Source organism: Alosa alosa, chromosome 6 (assembly GCF_017589495.1).
Source record: "Alosa alosa isolate M-15738 ecotype Scorff River chromosome 6, AALO_Geno_1.1, whole genome shotgun sequence".
Lineage (NCBI taxonomy): Eukaryota > Metazoa > Chordata > Actinopteri > Clupeiformes > Clupeidae > Alosa > Alosa alosa.
In genome coordinates, this window is record NC_063194.1 from 29427923 (window position 1) to 29442922 (window position 15000).

General features: G+C 45.3%; 1 protein-coding gene across 2 annotated transcripts in view; it reads right to left on the reverse strand.

The window, feature by feature from the left end:
- mpp2b (MAGUK p55 scaffold protein 2b) overlaps window positions 1-15000 on the reverse strand; it is a 75750-nt gene that overhangs the window by 51221 nt on the left and 9529 nt on the right. For both annotated transcript variants that reach the window (XM_048246139.1, XM_048246140.1), the window contains exon 2: window positions 11096-11171. In XM_048246139.1, the coding sequence (XP_048102096.1) occupies window positions 11096-11126 (31 nt within the window). In that variant the 5' untranslated portion in view covers window positions 11127-11171. The remainder of the gene's footprint in view (window positions 1-11095; window positions 11172-15000) is intronic.

Consider the following 15000-nt stretch of genomic DNA (forward strand, 5'->3'; position numbering starts at 1 on the left):
TTCATCTTGAACTCATTTGCTAGAGGAGTTGTTGTTGTTATTGTTGTGACTATGGTTGTTGTTGTGGTTGGATGCCATGTCTGGTCCAAAGCCATGCCTTGTCTAATAAGTCATTTATGTCTTCTCTTTCAGCATGGCAGACAACGCTTGAAATTGAATTGGCATGGAGTGAGTTAGGGGAGGGGTGAGATGTGTATGTGTGTATCACGTCGGGGTCACCACACTGAAAACCGGGAAATTGTAGCACAATTCCCAGAAAATACGTGTTCTGTCCTATCCGGTGCTTCAATGAGATTTAATTGAACTATTATTAATTAGTTGACCATCTGACTCCATTTATATCTTAAATACTAGTCACATATCTACCATGGTTGAATCAACCACCAATCCGTAATATATAGGCTATTCCAACGGATTACCTCTTCACCAAATACTGTTCATCATACATTCCTTACCGTAACCACAAGAGAGATTGCTACAGATTGTTAATCAATATAACAATTTATTTTAGTATCAGGAATAATCATACACTACAGTTAACCAATAAACACATAATAGATGGTAAACCTCAAAGCAATTTAACAATCAATTTAAAATAAACCTAAGGTCAAAATATAGCATACCTGGCAAAGATTTCAACTACGATTGAAGGCTCTGAGAAACAGAAGGTTTCCTATTAAATCCAACTACACATAAGGTGGGAGTCCTGAGAAGCAGGCAAAACTCCTAGAATGGGGTTTTCATCACCCTTAAGTATCCAGCCAGAACAGGGGCATCTTGCATTACACTACAAAGCAGGAATTAACATATAGACAGTATTCAAACCTGGAGACCCCAGTCTCAGCAGGGTATCCTTATCAGACCACCAAAAGGTGGTGGGATTTTTCCAGCAGAAGATGGACCATTTTCTCCCAGATTACAGAAAACAGATATACACTTATTTTACATTTGTACAATTGAGACCCTATTACTTATCGCACTGAGACATTAAAAATGATACCAAACACAAATGCATCATCATTTGTCATTTGCCCGTTGCATTTCAGTTTCTAGTGGTTGAGTTCAAGTATCTTCCAGACCGAGTGGAGACAGGCAATGGACAAGCTTAGCAGGGGGTATGGTCAGGGCTAAGAGTTTCCTGACAAATGGTGGCTAACACAATAGTCATAATGAAATGAAAACAGGAATCTTCTGTACGTCACGGAACGTTCTGTAACCATTTTCTTTAGGAATGCAAAAGGGATGCAAAAGGCTAGTCTTACAGTATGTGTGTCTACTATTGGCATTGAGTCAGGGGAGGGGTGAAATACCAGACAGACTGGCAGAACTGTGTAGGCAGAACTGGCACATGAGAAACTATGCCACCACACACACACACACACACACACACACACACACACACAAACACACACACACAATGGGTTGGCAGAACTGGCACTGGCCACCACACACACACACACACACACACACACACACAATAGGTTCTTCCTGGCTACATGAGCTCCTGAAGTTCACCGGGTAGAGCCTGGTGCTCACAGCACCAACGCCAAGGGCCAGATATCAGGGAGCACACATACTGATGGTCCTATAGGGAGCACACATACTGATGGTCCTATAGGGGCCAGATATACAGAGCACACATACTGATGGTCCTATAGGGAGCACACATACTGATGGTGCTATAGGGAGCACACATACTGATGGTCCTATAGGGGCCAGATATACAGAGCACACATACTGATGGTGCTATAGGGAGCACACATACTGATGGTGCTATAGGGAGCACACATACTGATGGTGCTATAGGGAGCACACATACTGATGGTGCTATAGGGAGCACACATACTGATGTTCCTATAGGATGGATCTGCACTGTATTGCAAGGCACCTTGAATAAAAAGTGCACTGTGCACGTTTAATTGCAATAATACAGGAGTTTAATGCAGAGTCAATAAATGTAAATATCCATTTAGATAATAGATGTCCTGCACATTAATTAATGAGTTCACTAACGTAAAGATGCAGATGTGCATGTGAACACAAGCCGTGCGTTCATGTCATGTATATCTCCTGTCATGGTCGTCCATGGCGCAGGAAGTTCATTCATCAAACGAGGCGTTTTACAGCAGGGCTGCCCCAGCGTGGGCCGTTAGATCCCATATCCATGGTCATGGCAACAGTAAAACAATTAGAGTTGCGGCTATTAACCAGACAATTAGTGCTCGTGGGGCACTCAGCAGTCACCAGAGTAACAGCTTTGTCTCCATTATGCGCACAAGTAAATGCCAGCGCCGACGTCACACAGCTGGAAACACACACACACACACACTAACACACTAACACACACACACACACATGTGGACAAAAAAACATAATCATTTAGACACTCACAGCGCATGCTCAAGCTTACACACACACTCACACATGCATGTCATCACACACAAACATCATTCGCATGTGTGCCACAAGCCTATGGCACACACACACACACACACACAACAGCATAGCCTCTTCTGCACAGGCGGAGAGTGGGATCGAAGTACCCTAGTAGGTGCTTCCCGCATTACTGAGTAGGTACATCAATAATTTATGGAGCACACTTTGCCTGTGCAGCCTAGATAAAGCATGATGTCAATACATCAACAATCAGCAACCCTCTATCTGGAGCAACCCAGCACACTGACAATGCTGCCACAGATCTGTGTCATGGAATCGCATAATACCGGCCTATTCAAATAGATGGACTCAGATAATACCGGCCTATTCAAATAGATGCCAATATATTTATCTGGTGAAATAAGTCAGTCTGCGATGAATTTACAGTAGTAAACAAATCCTGATATGTAGCTGATGGAATGGTGCACTGAAAAACTCAAAACATAAAAGGTATGAGCCACATCAAAACAGATCGTAACCTGACCAGCAGTGGGTGTTACATTTGAACTCCACAATAGTGATTATGAGTAGGCTATACTCTCACCAAGCATCGTTCTGACAGGACCTCACACTCTACACAGTAGATCTGGCCTATGTGTGGCCCAGATGCGGCCCTGATCTGGTGCAGCCCTGAGGGCCAGACTGCATGCATGCAGATGGAGCTCGCTTCTCTGAGGTGACCAGGGTCATCTCGCATTTCATCCATGTGGGCTGTGAATTAAAGCCATCCCACTGAGCACAATCAATATACAATATGCCATCATTACCAGCATCAACAACAACAATGCAATACAGCATCATTACCAGCATCAACAACAACATCAACAACAACAACAATGCAATACAGCATCATTACCAGCATCAACAACAACAATGCAATACAGCATCATTATCAGCATCAACAACACCATGCAATATAGCATCATCACCAGCATCAACAACAACAATTAATACAGCATCATTACCAGCATCAACAACATCAACAACAACATGCAATACAGCATCATTACCAGTATCAACAACAACAACTAACTTACAGAATGTCAACAGAGTGACCACAACAACTGTACAGTGTGTTCCTATGCTGAGAATGAAATACAGTATGCTAGCTTAATCTATCAAATTAAATATATATTTATTAAGTATGCTAGCTTAATCTATCAAATTAAATATATATTTATTAAGTATGCTAGGTTAATCTATCAAATGTATTATATATTTATGAAGTATGCTAGGTTAATCTATCCAATTAAATTTTATGAAATATGCTAGGTTAATCTATAAAATAAAATATATATTTATGAAGTATGCTAGGTTAATCTATCAAATTAAATATATCTTTAGAACAAAATACGTTTGTTCGTCAGTGCAGAGATGCTGTTAGGCTTCACCACGTGTGACACCCTCTGAACGTCATTTTTTATAGCATCATTACAACTGACAACATACAATTAGCCTGAATCATTATCTTCATTATCTTTTCATCTCAACAGCTCTCATACCAGCTTCCTCTCTTACAGCTCCCATACACACACACACACACACACACACACACACACACACACACACACGGCCCTTGGGTGTCTTACCGTGTCCATGTAGGAGGTCTGACCCCAGCAGTGAGCTTGCAGAGCCCAGCTCTTCCTGAGAGCGCCAGTGGAAGAAGCTGCCAGCCATTTACTCACCCACCAGCAGACCACACACACACACACACACACACACACACACAACCCACCCACACACACACACACACACACACACAACACCGACACACCCAACCCTGACACACACACACACACACACACACACACACACCCAACCCTGACACACACACACACAACACACACACACACACACACACACACACACACACACACAACACCGACACACACACACACACACACACACACACTGCACCGACACACACACACACACACACACTGCACCGACACACACACACACACACACACAAGAGCTGGAGGAGCAGACTAATGAGGAGCCAAAACTTCCAGGCCTCCCTCTGTCTCACTTTCTCCCTTTCTTATCTTTCACTCTAGCTCTCTCTCTTTTTCTCTCTCTCTCCTCACGTCTTTCTCTCATTCACTCGCTTTCTTCTCTCACTGACTGTGATTTTCGCTTTCCCACATCCACTATCTCACTCTATTCCCTTCTCTCTCCTTATTCCCCCCTCTCTCTCTCTCTATCTCCCTGTCTCTGTGTCTGTCTCTCTCTGAAGTGTTTTGTTAGAGAGGCTGTTTAGCTGATCTTGCCGGAGTCTTTTCCTCTCCCTTAACCTCCCAGGGGTTTTCCCTTGCCTCACTCGCTCTCTCTCTCTCTCTCTTTCTCACTCACTCACTCTCTCTCTCTTGTTCCTCTGCTTCTCTCCCTCTCCCCTCTCTCGCACTCTCTCTCTGTCTCCCCTCCCTTTCTCCATCTCTCTTCTCCATCTCTCTCTCTCTTCTCCATCTCACTCCCTCTCTAAGTGGACGGCTGTCAGCCTCCCCGGACTTCTCACCAGAGCTGCACTCAGGGGGGAGGAGGAGAAGAAGTACGAGGGGGAGGAGACGCGGAAAGGCTTGATGTTTCCTCCCAGCTGGAGAGGAGGAAGGCAGGGGGGAAGTGAGGTTCTGCTGTGGTCACTGGGGGAAGTGAGGTTCTGCTGTGGTCACTGGGGGAAGTGAGGTTCTGCTGTGTGACTGACACCTGTCCATCAGCACAGACTCTAGTCTGTGTAAAGACAATGTTTGAAATAAATAGAGTACCGAAGCCATGACGTAGCGTTGTCAAGGCAGCAATTTCTGGATCTAAACAAACCAATCTAACCATAGTATAGTAACCAATTTTTTACCTAGTAGGTAAAACACGTTTTTTGGATATATTTATTTTTAGAAATTATGTCACATGTCTACATTCAATGCTATTTAAGCCACTTCGAAAGTTTGTTTAGATCCAGTGATTCTGCCATTATGGAAACGCTACGTCACACTTCGGTACTCTATTAAGACTGAGAAATGTTGGAACGCACAGCGTGTGACTTCAGCATTAGCCTGGCCATTTGCCATCCCCTTGGTACGTTTTGCTTCTATAAGGGTCTGGGATCTCGGCTATTGACGAACGTTTGCAAGCTAGATGCGTGGACTCTGTAGAAGTTTGAAACGATTGGATCAGATTTCACCCAATCGCTAACGTTTGGCAGTGACGTATGTTATGTGCCAGCTCGATCGTGAAGTAGCCTAAGCTACACTACAACGCTCAGAAATTGCATGCGCTGTATAGCCTACAACAACCATTCCCCACCAGAGCGAACAAGATGGATGTAAATGACTGATGCCAGCTTTGTGATACAAATGTAAGAGTTAGTGGAAGAATAGCAAATAGCAGATTACTATTCAAAAGTAAGGTTGAAGATAACATATTGTAACGCCGATGAGAAGTTAGGAGACGGGGAGGCTGATATATCATTCCAAAACTCCGGTAGTTTATTTCCTATAGATGTACAGGCTAGTGCACGGGCAACAGGAGGTGTCCACTACAAAACAACAAACTGATCGCTGATAAATCACGGTCTTAATCACTAGTCATTCACACTCATCGGCCAAAAACACAACGCAACACAACTCACTCGCACATAATACACTTCTACTCTGACTAAACTTACTAGACGTCTTAGAACCCCCTATTCAATCCTCTTCCCTTATCAATCGCTAACCTATCTGAACCCAAAATATTCCCTCCCGGACACCTCCCCCCAATCAAAACACATCAGAACTCATTGACACATTCTATGACACAGGAAGGAGAGGGAGACACAAACATTCGCACACACACACACGCACACTCCTGAAGACACAGGGGAACGCAGGGGAAAGCCCAACACGGGGGCAAATAGCCTCGGCGCTACAATATCATCACAATTGTCAAAGCTAGATGTGATCATTGAAAACACGCCTCTTCGTTCAAACTGGGTCTGCCGCACATGCTGTAATTTAATATACCGTAGGGAGTAGGGCCACGACATCTTTGCCCGAAATAAAATGTGTTAAACACTCCTTTTGTTCGGACTTCAATTCCTGAATATTTGGAAGCGTAGCCAGCACGGACTGAATTGCTTCATTAACTTATGCCATTGCCAACTCCTCGAGGACTACAATTCAAACACAGCACAGAATCTCGACGTCGTCTCTCACAACTCCCGCCTCCTGCTCGCTGATTGGCTCGGAGCCAAATTCTCCGTTGCGAGCGAGGCCAATGGACGGAATCCCAGACGGAGTCTTGGAGGGAGATGAAAATCGAGCGGAAGTACGTAGGAAGGCAAGGCCAGGCTACTTCAGCATGGATAATGAGGCAAAGACTGCATCCTCACTACAGGGTGCCGACAGACAGATCAGATGCCACTCAAAAGAACAGTTAGCCTAGCCCCTTATCTTTATACAGCTAAACACAGACATTCCAAGTCTCCCGGAAGTTCCGTGAGTATCCCGCATATTGATAGCTGCTTCCTGACGCCCGCAAATTAGATAAAATCTCCCGGAATCTATAGTGAGCGATCAAGAGTTCGCATGCGAGACCGCGTGTGCATCTGAGTGTAGCGTGCACACGACGGGAGAGAGAGACAGGGGTGGTGCGTGTGTGTCTGAGGGCATCCAAGACAGAGAGCATCCTGATTGGCCTGTTTCGCTAAATCAACCAATCAGTTTTCAGTGTAGGCGGGCTTTTATCTCTTTTCTCCCGAACTTAATGAATCAGTTCAGTGTATAGAAACAGGAGCGTCATGGTAGAGTCAGTGCCTCAAAATAAGGAAAATGTAAGACCCATTTCAAAGTGTAGGCTACCCTTGTCTCATAAGAGTAAAACATAATGATAGGCCTAGTCTTGCACACTGCACTGTTTGTAACAGTGACTTTAGCATTACCCATGGCGGGTTAAATGATTGCAAAAAATCATTGTTGAGGTGAGTTTAACAAGTGTCAATTCATGTGCATATTACCGTATTCAGGCCTATAGCCTACTAGATAGTTGCCAAGGCTACATGAAAAGACCAAACTATCTACATATTTTATTTTCACAATTTCTATCTATAGACCTTCCTTTATATGTTGTACTGACTAGACATTATTGAACATATTAATCTGTATTTAAGTAGGCTAAAAAGGGGGTAGTTACACTTCTCTTCCATGACTGAGTAAATTATTTCCTCATATGAATGAATTTAACTAATTAAAATGTTTTCATCCCTTATCTTCCAGTAAAATCACCCCCGCCCCCTTCTCCTGCCATGTGATGCTTTAGTTGACACAAATTTGAGCAGCTTCCACAAAAATAAACACTCCCAGTGACACATTTAATTTTTTGCACAAACTTCACACTCACTCCTGAGTCACACACACACACACACACACACACACACACATATAGATAGAGAGAGAGAGAGATTCGTGGTCTCACATCAGGACTGTGTGTGTGTGTGTGTGTGTGTGCTGAGAGAATGCGATTACACGCTTGCAGGCAGCTGTGATGACAGGTCTCTTTTTTGAGGCGATAAAGGGCACGCTGCATCACTGACACGCTTCACACCGTTTGCACACCATCAACAACAGACTGCACAACACACACACACACACACACACACACACACACACACACACACACACACTCACAGCGCTTGTCAGAAACACACCACTGGCTTTTTAAGTACTGACATCTGACAGAAATAAACCCTAAACAAGGAGCGTGCCATGAGAGGACTGAATACACACAACGGCACACTCACCACACGTCACGTCATGTCACGTCACATTGCTCAAGAGTGTGGCAGTGGTGCACACAACGGCACACTCACCACATGTCACGTCACGTCATGTCACGTCACGTTGCTCAACAGTGTGGCAGTGGTGCACACAACGGCACACTCACCACACGTCACGTCACATCACGTTGCTCAACAGTGTGGCAGTGGTGCACACAACGGCACACTCACCACACGTCACGTCACGTCATGTCACGTCACGTTGCTCAACAGTGTGGCAGTGGTGCACACAACGGCACACTCACCACACGTCACGTCATGTCACGTCACATTGCTCAACAGTGTGGCAGTGGTGCACACAACGGCACACTCACCACACGTCACGTCACGTCACGTCACATTGCTCAACAGTGTGGCTGTGGTGCACACAACGGCACACTCACCACACGTCACGTCACGTCATGTTGCTCAACAGTGTGGCAGTGGTGCACACAACGGCACACTCACCACACGTCACGTCACGTCACGTCACGTCACGTCACGTCACGTTGCTCAACAGTGTGGCAGTGGTGCACACAACGGCACACTCACCACACGTCATGTCATGTCACATTGCTCAACAGTGTGGAGCGTCACGTTTAGAGAGAGAAGCGGAGTCTGTTCCCACAGTGGGAGAAGATCAACTCATCACCAGACCACTCTACTCACCTCTCTTAGACTGGAGTCTTAAAGCCCACACACAGTCACACACGCACACACACACACACACACACACACACAAGTCAGTCACACACACACACACAAACACACACAGAAACACACACACATATCCAAATTTGGAGAGAGGATCAAACATTGAAGGCTAGAGAAAACAAAGCTCTATCTTGCAGTGATTGTGTCTCACATTGCCAGACAAGCAGCCTACCATTGTTGGTAATATAATTACTAACAAGCCACAGTGTTTACGATACCATTTAAAGATGAAGAAAATTATGAATCAACTAGACTATAAAACTATAGTTAATAAGAGTTTTAGCAAGTTTATTTATATAGCGCAATTAGCGCAATTTACAGTATATGCACAAAGTGGAACCCAAAGCGCTCGACACAGAGACATCAAGACAAAAACAAATAAATTAATATCTATTACATTTTTTTAGGCTATATACGGGCTATATTTGTATGTCCAAATGAATGGAAGAAATTCCAGAAATCCAGAGATTTTATCCAAATGACTCACTCTGCTGGTATAACTTCCAAACACTTGATGGCATCCCGTTAGTCTTCTCTGGAGGTGAACACATTTCTGAGATGGATGTCATGGTTACAACATACTGATGACAGTGGCCATGCTACGGTGTCATGGTTACAACATCCTGATGACAGTGGCCATGCTACGGTGTCCCACACATCATAAGGTGCATGACTATAAGTAGACACATCATAAGGTGCATGACTATAAGTAGACAGAGGGCCATTGCCTTAATTTACCCACATATCACATGGTTTATGCCCCTAAGTGGACAAACAGTTACTGCTTTAGTGAACCACAAATATAATAAAGTGCATGACAATACGTAGACCAACGCAGGCAGCCTCCATTTTAGTGTACCCCATATATCAAATGGTGTGTATCCGTAAGTAACCGACACAGGTAGCCGCCATTTTAGTGTACCCCATATCCACCTGAGAACCCCCAAAAAAAAAAAAGTGTCCTCCAATTTATTTTTGGTTGTGATTTCCTATCTATTTATGCTAAAAAAAAAAACATCTTACAAATCGCTCCAAATCTGACCCATCCATCCTATACAGAATTCTCTCCACTATCTCCATCATAGTATTTTGGTCCTAGTGTCCATTATAATCGACGCTCATGAAGGCACTATTATTTCAAAATGTGAATAACTTCCCTTCTTTCAAAATGAACCATACATGTTCCTGACATCATAATAACTGCTGAATAAATAGACAATGATTTTTTTTACAGAAACAGATCTGGTTTTAATGCAGTGCCATCTGAGGCCCAAAAGACCACTGCCATCCAATATTTATTTTCAGCCCTGTCTCTTGTTTTAAAGGTTTCTCTGGATTCTCTAAATATTTTAATTGTATTATGTACTGTAGATGATGAAATCCTAAAATCCTTCGCAATTCCATGGGGCGTGGGGAGGGGATTGTTCCCATGGTTTCATTTGTATCAGTGTTGAATGTTGGGTATCTTTGCGTCCATACATTGAATGGAAACCATGGAAACCATGGGAACATTATTCTTATATTGTTTCATCATTTGCACACACAGGTGGCCCCAGTCCCAACTTTTTTGAGATGTGTTGCTGGCATCAAATTAAAAATGTGCTTATATATTCCATGAAATAGTCAAGTTTCTCTCCTACAACAGTTGATATGTTGTCTTTGAACTATTCTCAATTAAATATAGGGTTGACATGATTTGTAATTCATAGCATTCTTTTTTTATTCACGTTTCACAAAGCGTCCCAACTTTTTGGAATTCAGGTTGTATCATATGGTGTGTGCCAAGGTCGTCATACGATACGGTGTATGTGTGTGTGTGTGTGTGTGTGTCTCTCAGGTGGACATATCATGCGGTGAGTGAGTGAGTGTGTGTGTGTGTGTGTCTCAGTTGGACATATCATGCGGTGAGTGAGTGTGTGTGTGTCTCAGTTGGACATATCATGCGGTGTGTGTGTGTGTGTGTCTCAGGTGGGCATATCATGCGGTGAGTGTGAGTGTGAGTGTGAGTGTGAGAGTGAGAGAGAGAGAGAGAGAGAGAGAGAGAGAGAGAGAGAGATAAGATATTGATCCTCTTGCTATTTACTGATCCCATGTATGTAGTCCTTCCTTGTGACTCTGCTGAGATGGCTAGATAGACAAAAGAGAGGTAAAGTCACTTACCCGAGTCCGAGCTTGACGAGGCGACCGGCATGTTGGCGATCTGTACCGTCCCGCTATCCCAAGTCTGATTGGACTCCTGCCACGGGACAGAGAGACAGATTCAGATGAGATATTAAAGCACTTACCGCTGAACTGACTTCAGCTCATGAGGTTGAGTTATACAATCAATAAATCTTTTTAAAAAACATCTTCCTGGGTCACCTCTTTACACTATTAATTTGTAGGCCCCTAGATAACCTCACATTGGTTCTTAGAGGGAGTACATATTCAGTTATTGCATTTCCATGATGGCTTCTCATAAGAATGTTGGTCCTACAGGGCCACTGAGTTGGATGGCCAGTACATGACACTAGGATGGACTGATTTGATTTCTCATGCCATTAGATAGACATGCCAAACGCACTGCCCTTCGATAGACATGCCAAACGCACTGCCTCAGAGTCTGAAAGCCTGGGATTATATCTGGAGTGAGTGAGGATGAGCTCTTTTGTGCATTGTGTGATGAATTGATCCAATGATCAATACGGTTACAGATCTGCTCATGCTGTGGAGAGGTCTACTCTACTGACGTGCATTTTACATATCTGCTCCAACTGTGGAGAGGTCTACTCTACTGACGTGCATTTTACAGATCTGCTCATACTGTGGAGAGGTCTACTCTGACGTGCATTTTACAGATCTGCTCATAGGAGAGCTCTACTCTACTGATGTGCATTTTACAGATCTGCTTATACTGTGGAGAGCTCTACTCTACTGACGTGCATTTTACAGATCTGCTCATACTGTGGAGAGGTCTACTCTGACGTGCATTTCCCCATAGCACTGTGGAACAACAACGACTACCAATTGTTAAAATTTACACAATCATTTTGACCATTTTTACACTCTCTGGTTACTCAAGGAGTACAAGAAGCACAGTCCACAATATCCCTCAAACACAAGCTATCCCCACTCAAGAACAGTCCACAATGTCCCTCAGACGCTAGATATCCCCACTCAAGACCAGCTGTCCTCTACGTGGGGGACCTTTGGTTTCAGGTTTGTAGGTCTTATATGACAGCTGATGGGCCTCTTGAACAACACAGACAGGACAGACAGATGATGGGCCTCATGGACAACAGACAGGACAGACATCTGGTGGGCCTCATGGACAACAGACAGGACAGACATCTGATGGACAACAGACAGGGCAGACATCTGATTGATTGATTACCTTGAATTTCCCCTGGGGATCCAATAAAGACATCTATCATCTGATCTATCTATCTATCTATCTATCTATCCATCTACATCTACATCTGGGGCAGACATCTGATTGATTGATTACCTTGAATTTCCCCTGGGGATCAATAAAGTATCTATCTATCTATCTATCTATCTATCTATCTATCTATCTATCTATCTATCTATCTATCTATCTATCTATCTATCTATCTATCTATCTATCTATCTATCTATCTATCTATCTGATGGGCCTCATGGACAACAGACAGGGCAGACATCTGATTGATTGATTACCTTGAATTTCCCCTGGGGATCAATAAAGTATCTATCTATCTATCTGATGGGCCTCATGGACAACAGACAGGACAGACATCTGATGGGCCTCATGGACAACAGACAGCAGGACAGACATCTGATGGGCCTCATGGACAACAGACAGCAGGACAGACAGAGGAACTGCTGGCCGCTTCCAGTAATGCAGGACTGGAGTGTGCTTAGAGAGAGTGCACTTGGAGAGTGCTCATGTCTCTATCAGTCTTACGCACACACACACACACACACACACACACACACACACACCCACACACACACACACCCACAGGCAGCACTAGAGGAAGCCCTGCACTAGGTTACATAAAGGCAACAACAGAGACGAGGGGGTGGACAGAGAGAGACAGCGATGGACGACCACGATATCACACAGGAGGAGGAGAGAGAGGGGGAGCAAGGAGAAAGGGAGAGAGAGAGAGAGAGAGAGAGAGAGGGAGCGATGGATGACAAGGAGACAACCAGGGGAGAGAGAGAGAGAATGAGAGAGAGAGAGAGAGAGAGAGAGCGAGGGAGAGAAATGAGAACACATGGGAATGAGGTTTAATGCTTCTTCATTAAATCACTGCCAATTGGTTCTCACATTCTCAAAACACACACAATTCAATTCAAATGAGTTTTATTGGCTTGAGTCCTTCAAAGCACCATTGCCAAAGCAAACACATTACAACAATCTACAATACAACAGAGGAAGAGAGAGAGAGAGAGAGGTGAGGGGAGAGGAAGAGAGGGAGAGAGAGGTGAGGGGAGAGGAGGGGAGAGAGAGAGGGAGAGGGAGAGGAGGGGAGAGGGAGAGGGAGGAGAGGGAGGGGAGGAGGAGGAGAGAGAGAGGGGAGAGGAGGAGAGAGGAGAGAGGGAGGGGGAGAGGGAGAGAGAGAGGAGAGGAGGGGAGGAGGAGGAGAGGAGAGAGCGGAGGAGAGGAGGAGGGAGAGGAAGAGAGGAGAGGAGTAGAGAGGGAGAGAGAGAGGAGAGGAGGAGAGGATGGGGGAGTAGAGAGGGAGAAAGGAGAGAGGAGGAGGGAGAGAGGAGAGGATGGAGAGAGGAGAGGAGGAGAGGAGAGGAGGGAGAGGAAGAGAAAGAGAGTGGAGGAGGAGGAGGGAGAGGAGAGAAAGAGAGAGGTGAGGGGAGAGGAGGGGAGAGAGAGAGAGGTGAGGGGAGAGGAAGAGAGAGAGGAGAGGAGGAGGGGAGAGGAGGGGAGAGGAGGAAGAGAAAGAGAGAGGTGAGGGGAGAGGAGGGGAGAGAGAGAGAGGTGAGGGGAGAGGAAGAGAGAGAGGGAGAGGAAGAGAGAGGAGAGGAGGAGGAGGAGGAGGAGAGGAGGAGAGGAGAGGTGAGGGAGGAAGAGAGGAGGGGGGAGGAGGAGAGGAGAGGAGAGGGAGGAGAGGGAGGAGGGAGGAGGAGAGAAAGGAGAGGAGGAGGAGGAGAGGGAGAGGAGAGGAGGGGAGAGGGAGAGGAGGGGAGAGGGAGAGAAAGAGAGTGGGAGGGGAGAGGAGGGGAGAGGGAGAGGAGAGGAGGGGAGAGGGAGAATGAATAGTGAGGGAGGAAAAGAGAAAGGGAAAGAAGAGAGTAATAGAGAGAGAGAGAGGTACCCAGGAGTTCTAATTATTGGTAGCCATGGTGACGAGTGCTACGCACTGAGGGGCACAAACAGGGAGGTGACCAGAACATGGAAGAGGCGGATCATCGCCACGACGACACGGTTGTTTGGGAACAGAACTCTCCATCCGTAGCAGGAAGCAAAAGCTTAAAGGAGGACTTCATGAGTTTTAAATGAGGCCACATCTCTCAGTCTCTCTTTTTTCTCTAGCTCAGTCTCTCTCACTTTTTTCCCTCTCTTCCATCTCTCTCTTCTCTCTTCTCTAGCTCCCTCGGTGTGTGTGTGTGTGTGTGTTTCACTCTCTCTCTCTCTTTCCTTCTCACAAGCACACACTCTCTAGAGTTGGAACTCCTCAGGGTGCACCATTTCCTTTACTTATGGGCTAGTGCCTCTGCACAGGAACACACACACACACACACACACACACACACCAGGAGATCTCTGTAATGCAGAGCAACAGCACCTGGGGTTCAACAGTTTGGCCCATTGCGCTCACCCTAAGAGCCACTGTGTCTGGTACACCACCCTGCTGACCAGAGGATTACCGTGTGTGTGTGTGTGTGTGTGTGTGTGTGTGTGTGTGTGTGTGTGTGTGTGTGTGTGTGTGTGTGTGTGTGTGTGTGTGTGTGTGTGTGCACTTGGTGCATCACTAGGTCTAACACAGCATGTCTATCCAGTCCCTGCCCCTCACATTCTCACTCTCTCTCTCTCTCTCTCTCTCTCTCTCTCTCTCTTTCTCTCTCTTTTTTCTCACTCTTTC